Raw genomic sequence first — 18355 nt, forward strand, 5'->3', positions numbered from 1 at the left:
CAATGCATATAATATTCTTGCCAATGCCTTTTTATCTACTGACCACTAAGGGGGCTTTTTCCCCACACTAGGTGGCCAACAATTAGTATCAAAGTGTTTTTTCTCCCATTCATTATGAATGTACGGGGGTCATTTTCCACTGATCTCCAATGCAATGTTTTTTTTTCCAATGTAGGAGGAACATCGCTGATCTCCATTGATAGGGTGGTCAAAAATGTTTTTTCCTATTTCGTAACCTTCTGTTTATTTCCAATGTGGTCTGAACTGTAGATACATAAATTGCTTGCAGGTTTTCCCTTAGACCTGATTGCTATTTGAAGGGTTCCCCTGCTTTTCCTAAGCTTGATAAAGGGTGCCTAAAGGGTAAACTGATGTAAATGTTCCATTATGTACCTAATTTGCTCATACTGAAAAGAAATCAAACCAATGTAAACCTTTATATTTAATGAACTGATATTATGGTATCATGGTAGTTTTAATCTTTCATGTATGGACTTTACATTTGTACTTGGATACTAGAGATAGATACCTAATCTGTTTTGTTGCTGCTTATGTTTTTAGGAACAAGATAGCGCTGCTGTGTTTTTTTGTAGCAAATATTTTGCAAGTTGGGCAAAAAAAGTGTGTATTAGGTTCTCAGTGACTATTCTACCTTCAGCGCTTGTGTAGTGAGGTTGGGTATACATGTGCAATCGGTTACAGAAATATTTTTGATTTGGGAATAATAGCTTTTATGCAAATTGATATACACTTTCTTGTTTTGTCCAAGGAACCATTAATAAGAATTTTAACTATCTACAATAAATAAGCCACATTCTTTGCTACCAGATGGTAACTTCAGTGTGCAAAATATCATAGGAAAATGTTTATAAATTTTTTTATAAATCATTTAATATCGTAGAAATGATTTTAATTCCACGTTAGGGTTTTTACAATATGTTTTACTATTTTGGATACAGTAGGGCAAGGGTAGACTTTCTGTTAAGTACCCCTGTTTTGTCCTAATGACCATTGTGAGAAAAAATAAAATATAGGAAAAGGCAACATTTTGAGTAGTCATGCAAGCAAGGGAAAATCCTCCAATGGTAGGTAATATCTTCCATCTTCAAAGGACAACTCTAGGAGGATATTTTCTTTTGCGCTTTGGAGTCATTTCCTTTCATTCCTTGTTGCATATGTAGGACTGAGAGTGACCGGTTGACCGTATAAAAAACACTACATTTTAATGATCTATGCAAGAACATTATTATTACTTCTCACTGATTCTCACACCTCGTATATAAAAATAATCAGTAGATGTTCCAAGTTTCTCCGAGGCCAACAGGGTGGTTATAATCCATCCAGTTCACAGATTTACTCCATTTGGAGTATCCAGGTACTGTTTTTAGCTTTCAGCTGGATGTGCTTTTGACAGCTTCAATAGGAGCCCCACATGGGGCATCTGTGCAAGATATACAACACACTTCAGTTATATAAAGGCATGGTAACCTCTCCAAAAAGCTCTGGAATTTTTCATTATTGTCTTAGGACTGATGTAAGACCTAGGTTGTCAGGCTTTTAGGATTACATTAAAAGAGCAAAAATTTGTGTTAGTTGCAAAAGCAGATATTCAAAAGCAGTCAGTGTTTGTTTAGTCCTACCACGTCTCCTGGAGAGGCTATTACTGTCTCAATTGCCCCTTGTGAAATACTGAGAGCTGATTTGGGCCAAGCGACTTAAACACAGATTCCTTTTTTTCGTTGTACCAAGCAGATGGTGGACAAATACTGGACGTATTTATATATGCCGTAAATCTACATATTGTTTTATTAACAGGGAGAAAAAAAGGACAGAATATAAATAAAAAGGTATAGCCAAATTCCAGACACAGCAAAATACATAGTTGATATAAACATTTTGTTTAGCTAGCACAGTGGGCAGCACAGTGGCAAGTGCTCTGGTCTTTGCAGTGCTAGGTCCCAGGTTTCAGTCTCAGTTTGGGCCCTATCTGCATGGAGTTTGCACGTTCTCCCCGTGTTTGTGTGGGTTTCCTGCCACCTTTCAAAATTGACCTTAAATTGTATTAAAAAGACATATGACTGAGGTATGGACATTAGATTGTGAGCTCCTTTGAAGGAACAGCTTGTGACCTGACTATGGACTTTGTACAGTGCTGCGTAATATGATGGTGCTATAAAAATACTGAGTAATAATAATAAGAGCCAGTTTATAACTCTATCTAGCCAGCCCTGGGAACCCCTACCGGGTGGTATAGCTGTGTCATGCAGTCCCTGAGATCTTATTGCAGATGAACAAAATAGCCTGGTGTAGGACATGTCCCTTATTAAGGATATACATTAAAGATCTTTACCTTCCCTGACTAAACCAAATCCTCATTTATTTGTGTCTCACATGCACTATAGCTTACATTCTAGGGTTCCAGTAATAAAATCCAAAGAATGGTTGGCAGAAATAAGTTTGGGTAGGTGCTGACTGACAAGCTATTGGTGAGAAAGGCATTCGTTGATATATCTTTATTGACTCATGAAAAGTTTTATAGTTTCTGGTCATTATCACACATTTGGTCACATTTCCCATTTTACAGTTATCATTGCTACATACATATCCTGCACAGTGAATACGGGTGTACAACTGTTTTTTTCTCTCTTAACTCAGTAAGCTTATAACCATTTCCCTTTCTGACTCTTTTTCAGTTAATGAGCAACCTAAAGCCTCTGGTACTGCAACAACTTCTGCCAGAGCTGCAGAGGTGAAGCAGTGTTCACTCTCAGGGAGAAGATGACTTACTGTACGCAATTAGGACTCCTTCTCTGGAAAAACTTTACCTACCGACGGAGGCAGACTGTAAGTTTACAGCTTCTTCTTTATGTCTTTAATCCTTCATTGTATATTCATTGGGAAGTAAAAATATCTTTTTGTTTAATGCTCAAGTAAAATAAGATTTGTGCTTTTGTAATATTGTGTGCTCATTTTTAGACATTTTCATACCATAAATCACACATAATTGTAACTAATGCATTTTGTTAGTAAGCGGTAACAAGCAGTGAAATTTTTATTTTGAAAGGATCTCAACTTCATTCATTTAAAACCACGTTCAGGAAAACCCATTTGGCAGCATGCAGGACGTTTTCAACACCGTTATGTATAGTACTAGGAATAGGTCCTATAGAAAAAAGTGTAATTTCATATTTTGCTTGCATTGGAAATTGTAAAACATACAAGACAATGCTTTAGCTATTTACAATAAAAAATCTATATAGGAGTTTTTCTTTCTGTAGAGAAGGTCCTGCTAGCTCCATTTTAGAATAGAATTTTGCAGTTCTTAACACTGGCCTTCATATGTTCTCTGTATATTCCTGACATGGAACTTACACAACTGCAGATGTTTCCATTCCCAGTTGTCAGTTACATAATAATAAAAATGTGTTAATGTACGTGTTTGTGAGGCTCTAAATAACATATGCTTGTGTCAATATACTCCACATGTCAGGAATTGTAGAATTTGTAGACTAACATTGCTTCGCCAGCTGTTATAATCCTAAACCCAAAGCCAGCAAAAGGTCATTTGTGGCCGTCATCTTGCAGAACTGTATCCCCCAGCATTATATACTACCTGACCTTGTTCCTTTGCACCCAGTGTGCCACATGCTGCATATCTGTATACATTTCTGTGAATATATCCAATAAAAGACTATCTATTGGGACGTTCAAGGCAATTCAGTTTAGTTTATTATAGAGCATACTGGCTATGTTTAAAGTAATTACAATACTGTATAGGCAAAGTGCAATAGTCCCTATGTGAAATCCATGTGAAATAAAAAAACAGTTTACTGTAATAGGATCTCTAAATTGTAATTTATAAATCCTGATTGGTTGGTATATTGGTGTACAGACTTCTCTTATATTGTTGTATAAATGTATAGTAGTATACCATATGATACCAATGTATGGACTCTAATTATGATTTGAGTGCATTATTTGCTTAGTGTTCATAGATGTGGTTACCATATATAACTTGCATTTAAAATAAGGTTATATATGCATAGGAACATATAGTATATATAAATTATAATTCCCTACTAAAAGAATTACATTTCTGCCCAGTTTTTGGATGCAGGCAACACTGTTAGGCAGCACGCATTGACTCCAGACCTTTTATTATTATTATTATTATTAATAATAATAAACAGGATTTATATAGCGCCAACTTATTACGCAGCGCTGTACATTAAACCTTTCTGCAGACTACACCATAATCTGGTCAAGAACCCATCCCAGATAGCAAAATAAAACTGACAAAGCAGAAACACACTGTTAAGGTCATCACTTTGCTTCTGTCGGGAAGCCTTCAGTATTAGATGAACAGCGTTGTCTAATACAATATATTAGGAGTGGCTTCAAGTGGTGTGACTCCAATTTGCAGTCTATAAAGGCTGGTATGAAGCCAGATTCAGGTATTTTAGCTATCTTTAAAAATGTAGTTATTTAAATTTGTTTTTAACTAATTGAAATCATGTGTTATATGTGTTTTTGGAGTTCATCTAATGTAATGCAATAGAAACTGTCTGCATGGTGCTGGATTTCATTTTAGTAAAATGGTCATCAAATGCTTTTTTGTGGATTTAATAGTGTTTCATGTGTTTCAGAGGTGCACCTTAGTTGCATCATTTGTAGACAACTTTATCTTTGGTTTAAATATGATATATGCTGAGTGGGCAGTTAAACATAGAAAATCTTTCTTAGCCTTGCCTTGTTATCGTTGTTGACCATATAACATGAACACTGGGCCAGAGGTCAGCCCTCCTGCTGACTAAAGGAAAGAAGAAGCTAATATGCTATGTGCGCCTAAAAGAAATATAACCAACAGCTCTTATTAAAAAACGACCACCAATTTGCATTTATAATACATTTTTGATCTGATAAAAAAAAGTTGTACATTGATTTATGACACTTCGGTCAATAATTATATAATTCTTTTTTTGTCTAAATAATTAAAAAGTCCAAAGTTCACATTGCATCAGATAATAGCTTTATAGATATCACTGTATAGTTCACTGTATTCTGTACTATATGATTTGCTTTAAAATAACCTTTGGAACATTATTGATTAAAATAATTCTTAAAGTGTAACTCCACTTTGGATTCAAACACTAGCTTGAAAGTCTTCTTAGGGGACCAATTTGACAAAAGTACATGTATCAAGATTTATGATTTGTGGGTATTGGGTTCTTTTGCAGGCCTGAATATTCCAGCTAATTTAAGCCCTTTTCAAACTTGCAGTTTACTGCAGCAATCTTCTACAGGCTCAACCGCTCTTGTTCAACTGAATCGGAGCAGTTGGTAACCATTCTGTGCACAGTTGCAGCTGTGGTTGTGTTTGTTTGGTGCTGTTCCTGAAAGCAACATGTTGCTTTTGGCTCAGCTGTGGCTTTCCCTTCTCTGGATGAAGAACTGCACTGCAACCCTGTGCAAACCCATTAACCTGCAGTTTTCTATGTGCCTAGGAGTGGCTAACAATGTGGTTTTCTACCACATGTTTGATAAGGGTCTTACTCTAAACTGTATACAGTCATCCATCAGTTCTATTTGTTCATATTCCTAACAGGCCAGTCCATTGTATTTGTCTTTTCTCAGTTACAGGAAATAGTTGTGAATTACAATGATTATTTAGGCAGGCTCTAAACTGAAATAAAGACTTGTGCAACATAAATTTCATAGTTTCTTCTCTACTGAGGGGAAATCAATAAGTGAAGTCCCTGACTGAAATGAAAACTTTTCTTACCTAATACCATAACACATTGTTCAGTACAATGCCATTTCTTAATACATTTGAGAAAATATTGGCAGGCTGGCTAGACAGAAATTAAAGAAAGATTTATAAGCAGATGGAGTTATTTTAAGATAACTTATTTAAAATGACAGGGAATACCACAATGGGGTGTGAAAACTTGTTCAGAATTTCACAAGTAGGATTGCTGTATTGTTCCAACTCATTGGTAATTTAACTGTGGTGCAATATGTGTTGTTTAATCTAGACTTGGCTTCAAAAATATTTAATCTCAAGCATTTTTTCATAATGTTTTAGACATGGTGGGGTTCAGGTTGAGCACTGGACCCCATTTATTTGAGAGGCATCCTTCTTCTTTTGGGCCCCCGCAAAGCCAGTATTTGTTGTACTGTCTTGAGGTTTGTATAAAGAGAGAGCACAAATGTATTCTTTTCAGTCCAGGTATAGTTGTCGCAGTAATTTTGTAGATAATATCTAGAAGTTCCAGGAGACCTCTTTAATTGGGACTTCACAATAAGCAGCTATACTATTGATCAAAACAGACTTTAAGATTTCTAAAAAATGTTTTGGCCAGGCCTTTCTAAGGTAGCTTTGGTAAGTTCTGATGAAGACGTTGGAACCTCCAATGTGTGTTGATTTTTTTCATGATTACTATGATGGCTCTACTTTGACTGTTGACCGTAGTCTGGTAATCCCCCCCCCCCCCAAACCTATTACTACACTGAGGGCTATGTAAAGGTTTTACACTGCATAGAATTACCTGTTACCTCAAAACAGAGATTTCAACTGGGACAAAAAATTGATGTTCAATCTAAAATTTTACAGATATTACTGGAACAAGTCAATCGGGAGAGTTAGTGACTGATGTCTAGGATATTTGTTTTTACATTGTGTTGCATTGCATATTGATTGACTTCAACTTCTTGTTTTGGAATACTGTTGGAATACTGAATGAAAAAAGTCACTGTGGGGCACATACACTAAGCAGCTGAACATATTTTTCTGTGTGTTATTGCATCCATGACTTTATATGTTAATGACATGCTATTTAAAGTGGTATATTACAGTATAAAGCTAACCAAAAGAAACTAAAGGTACATTTTACCTGCAGTGCCCATTAGGAACCAGTCATTTTTTTATTTCTACCCTGTTTTAATTACTTAGGCCCTCCGTTTGTCGCCCAAACCTGGCTGAACCTAAATAAAAGTTCAAGATTTTTCTCACACTTCACTGGCCCTGTACATGTTCCAGTTTTGGGTCTTAAATATCATGATCAGGGTGAAAGTCAATAATGGGAATTTATGTTCACTTTAGGAACATTTTTATTATTTTATAAGTATACTAATTGGTAATACCTTGTTTTGTGTAAATATATCACATATGCTAAAATAAATTGATTGTTTATTCTTACCTTAAACAGAAGTTATATTTTTGTTTACATAAATATTATAAATTTTGACATAAAAACATGGAAAAATCCTATTGGGTATCACATTCCGGATTGAGGTAAGCATAAATAAAGGGAGATTTAAGATTTAGAAAATAAACCAATAAGCCCACATAGACTCTAGCTTCTCCTTCTGAATGTGAATGAAACTTTTGCCACTAAGCTGTTATGTGGAAGACATACTTGATGGGTCTAAGTTAGTTTCTAGGAGACCTGGGCTATGTAAAAACACATCAGTGAAAAGGCCTGAAATGAAATTGGCAGGAGCCTTGCATATGCGGGGAGCTTTTATTTTTCCTGAAAAGGTCCCCTAGAGAGATCAGACTGGTTCAGTTAACCTTCACACAGAGGACAAGATGCAGTTCTTGGAATTGAATTAAAGCAAAGGCCCCCACTGTGTTAAATGATTTATGCAATTCCTTCACAATATACTTACAATTAACCTGTTACTGCCCAAGTTTACCTAATGCTTTCCTTGTCAACATCCTTGTTATCTGTAAAAAAAAAAAAACTATGATAAATTGATATGCTTGTTTTTCTTGTTTACAGCTGCAGCTGCTGGTCGAAGTAGCTTGGCCTCTATTCATCTTCTTCATTCTTATCTCTGTACGACTTTCCTATCCACCCTATGAACAACATGAATGTAAGTATGAGTCTAAAGAAAAACATGCATGACTACGTATATGTAAATGAAAAATCATTGCACATAAAGTCATTAACTCATGATACCAATAATATAATTTTTCAATAAATGTACAAGATGTAATACCAGAGCCTGAATAATACAAATGTAATAGATAAATGGAATACTAATGTCCCTTTTCTGTGAAATGGGCCACTGCAACTTGCTTATTTAATGCGTTGTTAGAGTAACTTGCACAAGACATGTCAAAACAAGCTTTAGCAGGTGCTCTGGGCTTTTCTTGGAAACATTTAAACGTGTTTCTAATACTAAAGTGCATTTTGTAAAATCTTGTAGAAAAGTTTATATATTTCAGGTATGCAGTGAAAGACAGGGTTAAGTGTTTTGATTTATTATTCTTTGATATCTGTATCTGGTTCTACAAACTAGACTGCAAATGTTCTTTCAGCTGTTTCTACAGTGTATAAAAGAGATTTGCATTTTGTGTTGACTCTGGCTCAAAACAAGGATTTCAGGATACTAAACCTTGAAAGACTACCAAAAAAATGCTCAGCTTTCCCTCTCCGTCACACCATGACCCAGTACAAAAGTTACAAAATGTTAAAGTCACCTGCAGTGTGCCACGTTCAGGGCTTACATAGAGTTTTATTTATTAGAGGGTCACTTTAGACTTTCCCTCCTTAAAAATGTGTGAACACCGCACACATGATCTTTTTTTACCCATACAATCTAAGCCTGGAATAGATTTTATACCTTGTAATTTTCCTTAGCAGTAGTGTTTGAGGTTTTCTGCTGGTTTGCATGCATACACTACAAAAACTCTGGACAAAAAAGTACATACACACTTTAAATACATACATGCTTTACAATGTATTTTTCCTGGTTCTGCAATCCAGTTTTCTATGTCACTTTCTCACTTTCCTCCTACTTATAAAATGTGCACCATCACCAGATTAGATGTGTAACACAAGAATGCTTGGCCAAAATTACTTTTCTTTTGGCATGTAAAACTCATGTTTTTTAACTATATATATAGACTATGGTCTCAAGTTCCCCACCACCTCTGTCAAACCTGGGTTGTGCAAATTGAGTACATGATGACATTACAGGGTATAGAACATGTCTTGTTGACAAATACTTAATGTATGCCAATCTTAGCTTCATATAATTAATTCGAGCGAGCAACTGGAAATCACACCAGTCCACTATAACAAAAATCTAAAGTATTGAATAGGTGCTGTGCTCCCATTGTTCATGTCAACATTTAATGTTGAGCGGAGTGTAACTTTAATTAAAAGTCATTGTATATTACAAAAGGTATGCAAGGGCATACTTATGACTTTCTCACAAAATTGCTTAATTCCATTTGAGGATATTCTGTTTACTTATATGTCAGGTTTTATCAGTTCTCAGTCACTCTGACCTGTGCAATCAGCAGATATCTGGTGTTTGTTGGGAAAAAAATGCTCAAAGGTCCAATACTGGCATGACTGAGTGTTAACAATCGGCGCAATAACGTGCTATCCTTGCCTCTCAGATGCAATGCTTTTAAAGTTGTCTGATGCATGATATAAAGTAACTTGTCTGCTTTTATCTTTAGGCATGTTTAAATGCTCTGTGTCTGCATTTGTCAGATGACAGATTTATGGTTACTCTGATCACTTAAGTGGTCATTTTGTAGACAGTAGGAAGAGGATAGCTTGGAGATTAAACCTGAGCTATTAAAATAATCCTTTTTGGAGGTGACCACACATCTTTAAATCTTGCATGGGATTCATATATTAGGGCTGCTACTGCTGGCCTCTTGCAAAGTTCCCTGACTTTGTCTAACTCTGATTTCCGGACTTTTAAATCATAGAACCATTCCAAGTTTGCAGGATCACCCAGCTTCACTGATGTAGGTGTATCCTCTACAGCTTTGGAGAGCTTTAATAATTCAGCCCCAGTGATACCAAAATCTCTAACTTCAAATGACAGACATTTAAAGACTATGGGTAACTTATTGATCAACTCCAGCCACAGTGATGTTTTAGCTTCAGATAGTTGTTGGCACATTAAATCCCAGATTGGCTTAACTGGAACTCCAATGGTAAGATATCCTCCATGAACTCTTCATGACAAACAATCAAATTGAGAAACAAAGTGGCAAAAGACTGACACTTCTATTACTGCTTTATTAGAAGAAGGTCAAAGTCAGTTTGTCAAGAATAATTTACATTAATCATTCATCCCACCAGGTCACAATATATAATAACACCTTAATATTACCTCTTACTTTTACATACTCTTACTGCTATCAACATACCCTTAATCACAAATACCAGTAAAACCACCTGCAGTTCACTTGTAGTCAACATGAATTAAAAGGGAATGCATAATTAAATGTGACCCTAAAGCAATGTCCGAGACCCTTGACCTAGAGTGTCATGCACTGGGAGCAAAACTGTTTTTGTTTTCTGGACACAAAGTCATGTTACTCATGTAAATTCTCAGAAAACCTTTTTTTTTCAGAGCCAAGAGCCAATGTACTGTTTACCAGCTGCTGTTGCAACAAGCAGTTTAATCTTGAGTTATTCATGCTTGTTTTGCAACAGGACATAGCACGCTTGGTTTTAGAATGTTATCAGTACAGTTAGGTTTTACTAAAGCAAAATCTACTTCTACTTACAATTAAACTCACTCAAATGAAGTAAAAATAAAGGAAAGCAGTTATAAAAATCAGTCATGTGCAGGACGGTCTTAACACGTATCATGTTTGGTAAAAAACAGAGCTTTGCTTACTAAATGTTCTCTGTTGCATGTGCCTAGAGGACTCCATGCAGTCCTCAGTGACAACCTTAGACAAGAGTAATGCCTACCTTCAGGGGCAGAGTGTGATAACGATAAAGTACATTTTTTGCTCCTGGCGAGAAGTTTTAAAAAACCCTTTTCAAATTATTTTTCATTTTTATAGTCCTGTGTCATGATATATTAGAGCCTTTTCTTGATTTTCTCTTGGACATGTCTTGAAGTACATCTTTTCGCTTAGTGGACAGATACATACTCCCTTCCAACTTGTGTGCCAGGGCTGTTGGATTATAATATGCCATGAGTTGTGTGGTAAACCACAACTCCCTATTAGACTGCATATTCAACACAGTTAGGTGTAAGTAAGACCATGTTGGTGGAGGTTTTCAGCGCAATGAGCCTGATTTATTAAAGCTCTCCAAGGCTGGAGAAGATACATTTTCATCAGTGAAGCTGGGTGATCCTGCAAACCTAGAATGGATCTGGTCTAGGATTGAAAACAATTACTAAATAATAGCAAATGTTTAGGAAATCCATTCCAGGTTTGCTGGATCACCCAGCTTCACTAATGAAAATGTATCTTCTCCAGCCTTGGAGAGCTTTAATAAATCAGGCCCAATATCTTTAAACATACTATGTTACCAGAGTTATCACACTAAGACTTTAGGACATAGTTTTTAAACCTAAACTCTGTTTTCTAGCCTCTGTTTCTTATTTATTGCACCATGCTCTTGTTTGAGATTTACTGTTTTGGGGATCTAAGCTTTACAAAACTTTACACATCGTGCAAGATTGCTATGTTGGTTATCCATTTTCAAGATTTGAGTTTGATTAGACCCTTTGGGCAGCTTGAATTTATGTCTGGTAATGTTGAATAATGTGCATATTATTTTCATCAGACACATATTTAATATGCAAACATTTTCCAGCTTCAAAGGCCTGCAGCAGACTCCATACTAATGAAACACTAGCCCTTCCAACTGTGTCACCATAAAGCAAGCACAATGATTTACCTTACAGCTTAATCTTTGTTATTATTTAATACTAATTATTTTTGCTTTTTTTGTGTACTGCCAACAGGTCATTTTCCAAACAAGGCAATGCCATCTGCCGGGACATTGCCATGGGTGCAAGGTATTATATGTAACTCCAACAACCCGTGTTTCCGGTACCCAACACCAGGGGAGTCACCAGGTGTGGTTGGCAACTTCAATAGGTCAATGTAAGTTACTTTTATTTGTCTTTGGAATTTAGGAGCTCAAACTGTTAACAGTTAAAAAAAAAATAAATGGGATTGTCTTTATTATTGAACAAAATTGATAGCCAGAAAAGAATTGTCACTTTGTTTACTTCTTTTCATTGTTCACCTGCTAAAGTTATTAAGATATTTTCAGTGTAAAAACTAACCTATAACCAAAACATTGGTATATGTTATGTATTCTGTAGCTCCCTTCTCCCCCCAATACCTCAGCTTGTCCCCAACTTGTTTCCATGCTGAATTGATGTTACCATACACATAAAGATCTGCAACTGACCAGGGTAACTCAAGAACAAACCCCCTTAAAGTGTGTGTCAGGTCAAAATAACTTTCCTGTTTTTGGATAGAGTAGCAAAACCTTGGAAGATTTCTTTCCTCACTCCATCCAAAACAAGATGTGCTTAATTTTCTAAGTTCTATGTTGGTAAAGTATTCTCCCATCATACCACTTTTGTCTCCGTGATAAATCTGTTTAAAATGTTCATTATTTCATGAATTTAGTGAGTTAAATGCTGTGTATATAATCATATTTTTCCATATTCCTTAGCATTAAATATACTTTAAGGCAAGCCTTCACAGACCTATGTAGCTGCAGGCACTCTGCAGCAATGCATTCTTAGTTTCTACAATTTCTTGGAGAAATTCCAAGTTAGCTTTCTCAGCTTGGTTTACACTGCCAATGAGAGGATGTTACTGTGTTAATTAAGTTAGATTAGATAGCTTGGAGGCTGTTAAGTTACTGCGAGTGGAAAAAGTGGGATGGGGTGGAGGGTGGGGGGTTCAGCTGCTGAGACTTTAAACAGGATTTTAAGAACTTTAACATTTCTGTTGTAAACCAACAAGTAACCAAGTTTACTTTAGGAATGCGGAATCTTTACATTTATCATACATAGAAATAAAACTTACATTCTAGAAACCTATATATATTTTGCATTAATGATGTATTTATTTTATCTTTGAATTTTCATACCTTGATTCAGACTCTGTGATCATTTATTCTTTACAGAGTTTCTCGCTTGTTCTCTGATGCACGGAAATTGCTGCTATACAGTCACAAAGACACAAGTGGGAAGGACTTGCACAAATTCTTGACAAGTTTACATAGGTTTAGGGGCACAGGTAAGCCACTTACTGTTTTTAATGGATACCTGTATGTAATGTTACTTACCCAAATTTTTAAAAGGCTGCAAATGACCAAAGAGTAACCTTCAATAGAAGAAAAAACTTAGGAGTAAATTCTATTTTTATTGAAAAGCAAGCAAAATCCATTGCATTGTTTTGGGGTGAACACAAACTGATGGACAATATTGCCTTTATATGGCTTTAAATTTAGTGCTGGTAGTCAGCATATGAAGCAATCCATTAATTACTCTTCTGCAGTATATAGTACAGATAGGAAGAATTCTGTATAAGAAGAAAAATATTTTTTTTATATAAATAATTGTGTGTTCCAGAAATGTATTTGTGACCTTTGATACTAGTATTTATATAGAATAGACTTGATTATGTCTTGAAGAAAGACAGTAGATCTCCACCAGTAATCTCTACCCCAAATTCTTTTTGCACTTTCATTATTTTATCCATGTTACGTTCAGTATTTATTGTGCTTTTGTCAGTATAACAAAGAAAGAAGAGGCAAAGTAGGATATAGGGTGTTAAATAACTCCAAATTCAATAAATTATAGGCCGGTATTAGTTCTCTGTAGCTTAAGTTGAGTCTACTGAAAAGGCTTCCATATCAATATCAATAAATGGCCTCAACGTGCATACCAGGTATTACAATCAGTACAGAGCAAAGGGCTAATGCTGTGATCATACAGGTCATATTCCAAACTGCAGTTATTTACTTCACTTTAACTGTAGTGGAAATTATTCTTTTTACTGAGAACTATTGATGTTTTTTTGTAGTGCAGGGGTATGAGTTTTACATAATAATCAATGCAATGGGTGGGGGGTAAAAAATAGAAGTGTCCATAGGGGCCATCCATTTTTATAGAGAAATGAGCAACATATTGTAAAAATAGCTGCCCCTTCCTTCATATATCACATGGCAGATAGAAGGAAATCTCACACTGGAGACTGTTTGTAAGGGGCTTATAATGGAAAAGTTTATTCTGTGACTCGTGGACTGTCCAGGGGTAGTGGAGTGAAGCAGAATCTGATGTTACATTTGGTACATTTTCCCCTTTAGAAATGGTAAAAAGTTGATTTTTGTATTTTAATTTGAATCAATACATACAAAATCTTCAACTTTGTGTTTCATATGGCCGTCTATTCTTATACATAATGTATTAAACATGTCTGGACGGATACTCAGTTTTCAATGGAAAAACCAATCGTTATGCTGCACAGTATGAAGCTTCTGAAGTGAAAACATACTTTATAAAGATCCTTATTGTACAAAAATATCATGTTTTTCATTGTTTATGTAGACGCAAAATTGAGTGCAGGAAAAGTAGAAATGAATCACATGACATTTATAGAGAATGGTTTCTGTTCTGCTTTAAGGGAAGTGTTGTGAAATTGTTGGCCTTTGTAAAGGATAGAAACTACTGCTGCAAGCAATACTGCTTTTTGAAAGGGTTTCAGGGTCATCATGGGGTATTACTAAAGCAGATATTTTGTTTTAGTTTTGCTTGGCACTGGTGTTGTGAAGTAATTTATCTCTTGCTTATGGTTTTGCCCATTATACAAGCCCATATGATTGCCTAGGCACTGATTCTGCATCAGGTTGTTCTGAGGACATGTGACATCCTTAATAAAGCTTTAGGTGTTACACTCTCTGAACAAAATAATTTTCACAAAACCTTAAAAGACTACTGCAGCCACAAATCAAACTTTTTATATCAGTAAAACAAAAAGATATCTCCTCAGATGTCCTAATCTCCCAACTCCCATTTCCTACTGATGCGGGGTGTTTGTAGTCCATTGCTTGTGTGAGCTGTTTTGTTGGCAAAATGTTTTAATTTTCCTTATATGTTAATAAATTGCATTTTGGATAGTGTATTATAAAACCATATGTCATAATTTGCCTGTGTAATAAGATGTGTAGATTTGTACTTAGACCTTATCTGCACATGTAAACTGATGGTTCTAGTAAATCATGGATAAAGATAGTTGAATCCATGCCATGTGTATGATTGTATTATGTCAATTTTAATCATGGAAGGTGTCATTGTATATGATTATATGTTTACATGTAAATAAAGCTGCCAATTATAGTAATTTATGCTAGTAATCAATAGCTGATTAATATGATTTTATCTTTATATATCACAACTGTGTGCTGCAGCTCAAAATAATATATAACACAATACTATAGCTTAAAAAGCACCACAACTTGCATCCTGGAGTAATAACGTAAACAAGAAAAAGTCCCAAGAACATAAACTATATGAAGAAGAACTATGAATATGAACCTACGTTACATTTCGGTCTCTTAAAAAAGCCAATGCATACTTGACTACATGTATTTTAGATGTACAACTGTTACATTATTATTTGTAAAATGAATGTGAAGTATGACATGCTGCTACCAGAGATAACTTTTTCCTGGGCACACTTTTTGGTTCTATATTTATGATATTCTGAAAATAATTTGTTGGATGTCTGTGCTGGCCTGGCTGGCATCATAGAATAGTTCAGCGAAATTACCTTTAATATTTGTCATGGTTTCCCTCCATAAAACAAGTTTCTGCCTCTGGATAATAAGGACCTGCTCTACTAACTTGTACTCTAAGGTGAAGTGAAATTAGGGTCATTTACTAAACTATAAAATGAAGCGAAGAAAAGAAGTTCCCGTTTGTGTTTTCATATTCACATGATTAAAAGTGAACACACATTCACTTTATGTCTGCTTTGATTTACTTCCCTTTTATTTTCTTCATCTAGTTTTACCTTACTTCACAGAATAAATCAGAACATTTGTCTCACTTCATCAGAGAGTAATCTTAGGCCAACTTTCTTTTTATCTATACTTCCACTGAATAAAGAATTGCGGAGATTACATACAATTAACTCAGAACGTTATCAGTTCCATACAGAACTAGCATTAATTGAGATCCTTTCAATGGATAAAGTCATTTTTACAAGGTTCAAAATTCTTCGATAGATAATTGCTTTGGAACATGATTCCGTATCAGATTTTCATGTCTATAGCAGCCATGCTGGCAGAGATGGCTGACACAGGATAAATTATATTGCAGGCTGAGCAAATATTTGCCCTTTTACTCATTCTAGGTCAATAAATGCTGAGCAGCTGGAAGTTGTGTCATTTATGGAGCATTTATGTTGGTTTATGTAAAAGCATTGCCTATATGATCATGTCAGATAGCATAGCTGGTCTTTGATTGTTAATGTTCTGTGCTTTGAATAGAAATCTGAACTGATACAGAACTGGACAATTAAGCTTACATTTATATATGAGAAACGGACATTTCTGGCTTTAATTCTCTGCCCTGAGAAAGCGAACAGGAGCAGGCTGTTGGCTGAATATTTCTAAACTTGCCAGTAGATTTTCTAGATAGTGAAGTGTGGAGACTTTTTTATTTTTGGTATCAGATGATGGAATTCTAGTTTCTTCAGGCTTTCCAAATAGGAACTAAAGCTATGCCCAAAAAGTGAAGGCAGAATACAAAGCTCCTGCTGCATTATTGGTAGTCAGAAAAACACAGTAACATGTTAATGTGAAAACTATCCTTTAAACCCATAAAAGCTTACTTTCCCTTTGCTTCACTTTTTTGGTAAAAGAGAAATACCCTGTTCTTCTAAAACAGGGGTGTGAAACTGTGGTCTCCCAGCGACCTTTTTTTTGGCCCCCAAAGGAATCCTAAATATGAACTGCAGCTGGCCTGCCGCTGCATTGAAATAGCGCCGCTACTACAATTCCAGGCATCACTTGTGTCTATAGACCAGCGGGCTCTCTGCCTATGCGTGGCCTCTTTCACTATTATAAGCTTGTTCCAGATTGATTGTTAAGTGAAACCTCTTTGTTTCCAAATGCGGTTGGCCCGCAACATTGTCTTAGTTTTAATTTTGTCCCTCTGTGTATTTGAGTTTGACACCCCTGTTCTAAAGGGTATAGGGGAGCATACTCTCTCCCTTTCCTGTAGCTTTAGCCCTGTTTGTCCTATTTGTTAGAATGTACTAAATTTGTCTGGATAGACTAAAAAGTGAATGAGAAATTTTAGGTGGAACAAAGGCAAACAACTGGTCTGGTAAAGGGGGGGTTCGCTAATGTTGGTACTAAGTTTCATTTCCTAAAAAAATCTGAAAGGTGATGAGTTCTAAAAAAGGAACATTCTTTGTAATTAGACCACACACTGTGACACGTTCTGAAGTGGTTTATCTCTGCTTTCTATTTAACATGTTGGATGTCCATAAAAACTCAGGGCTGGCTTGAAGTTTGGTTTACCTCCCAGTCTCAAAGCATTGATATCCCCACCCTAAACTACTAGTCTGTGTAACCTTAATTCACTATTCAATCCTTTACACGTTTTTCATGTTTGCTTTAGTGACAGGAGAAACACTACTGATAACCACAACTTTGATTCTATTATTTTTGCAACAGACTTCTGCCTACCAGATGTTGTGAGACCATTTAGGAATCATTTTCTCTTTGTGTCTTCACAATTGTGTGTTGTAAAGCCTTATCATAAAGGATTATATGATACAGGTGCTTGCTCTTTTGTGTACATATAGAATAACTCCGTGTAGACACCTGTAGTTATGTGTACTTATCTAATATCCCAAGGGAGATATCAGTTGCTCTGAACTGTCAACTTCTGACATCCAATTAAATGGACATAGTTCCACCTCGACCATAGAGCTTATAAATAAGAGCAGAGTTTCTGTACAAGCATTTTGGTATCAGAATGTACAACCAACAACATGACTTGGCATTATATGCTAATAAAAATAAAAGTAGCAGACGCACTGTAAATGCCAAGTCAGTTGCAAAGCAATTGGTCAGTCAGACATTATAAAATGTCATCTTGAAATATAAAAGTTCAAGTGGGTATGTAAGGGCTCCTGAGAGTTTCTGTTTGAGCTGACAGTGGCTTTGTGGCACTGAAATCTCAATCAACATTGCCAGTCTTACTCTTTTAAACTATAGAACCCCTTTCACCCACTGTTCTGATATCTACTCCACATGTATATAATAATTTATTTACCAGCAAAACACTGTTTGACTTCCAAGAGCCTGCTCATCCATAGGGAGTAAGAAAAGGGCTCCTGGAAGATATAGTTCTGGTGGTGTTCTTGTGTCACCAGGCCCTTGCAATACGTTTACAGATCTAGTAGTGAAGAGTAGAGTAGAAAAATTTGGTTAGCACGGTAGATACAGACAATGACTTTAAAAAAGGACTATATGGGCTGAGGTTGAACTGTTTGTAAAACTGTAGGGTCAACCATGTCTTATATATGGTGGTC

At 35.8% G+C, this 18355-nt stretch overlaps 1 protein-coding gene across 4 annotated transcripts in view; it reads left to right on the top strand.

Annotated features, from left to right (window-relative positions):
- ABCA1 (ATP binding cassette subfamily A member 1) overlaps positions 1-18355 on the top strand; it is a 68602-nt gene that overhangs the window by 13361 nt on the left and 36886 nt on the right. For all 4 annotated transcript variants that reach the window (XM_072404365.1, XM_072404364.1, XM_072404367.1 and 1 more), the window contains exons 2-5: positions 2694-2844; positions 7785-7878; positions 11746-11887; positions 12930-13042. In XM_072404365.1, the coding sequence (XP_072260466.1) occupies positions 2779-2844; positions 7785-7878; positions 11746-11887; positions 12930-13042 (415 nt within the window). In that variant the 5' untranslated portion in view covers positions 2694-2778. The remainder of the gene's footprint in view (positions 1-2693; positions 2845-7784; positions 7879-11745; positions 11888-12929; positions 13043-18355) is intronic.

This window comes from Pyxicephalus adspersus, chromosome 3, assembly GCF_032062135.1.
Source record: "Pyxicephalus adspersus chromosome 3, UCB_Pads_2.0, whole genome shotgun sequence".
NCBI classification, from domain to species: Eukaryota; Metazoa; Chordata; class Amphibia; order Anura; family Pyxicephalidae; genus Pyxicephalus; species Pyxicephalus adspersus.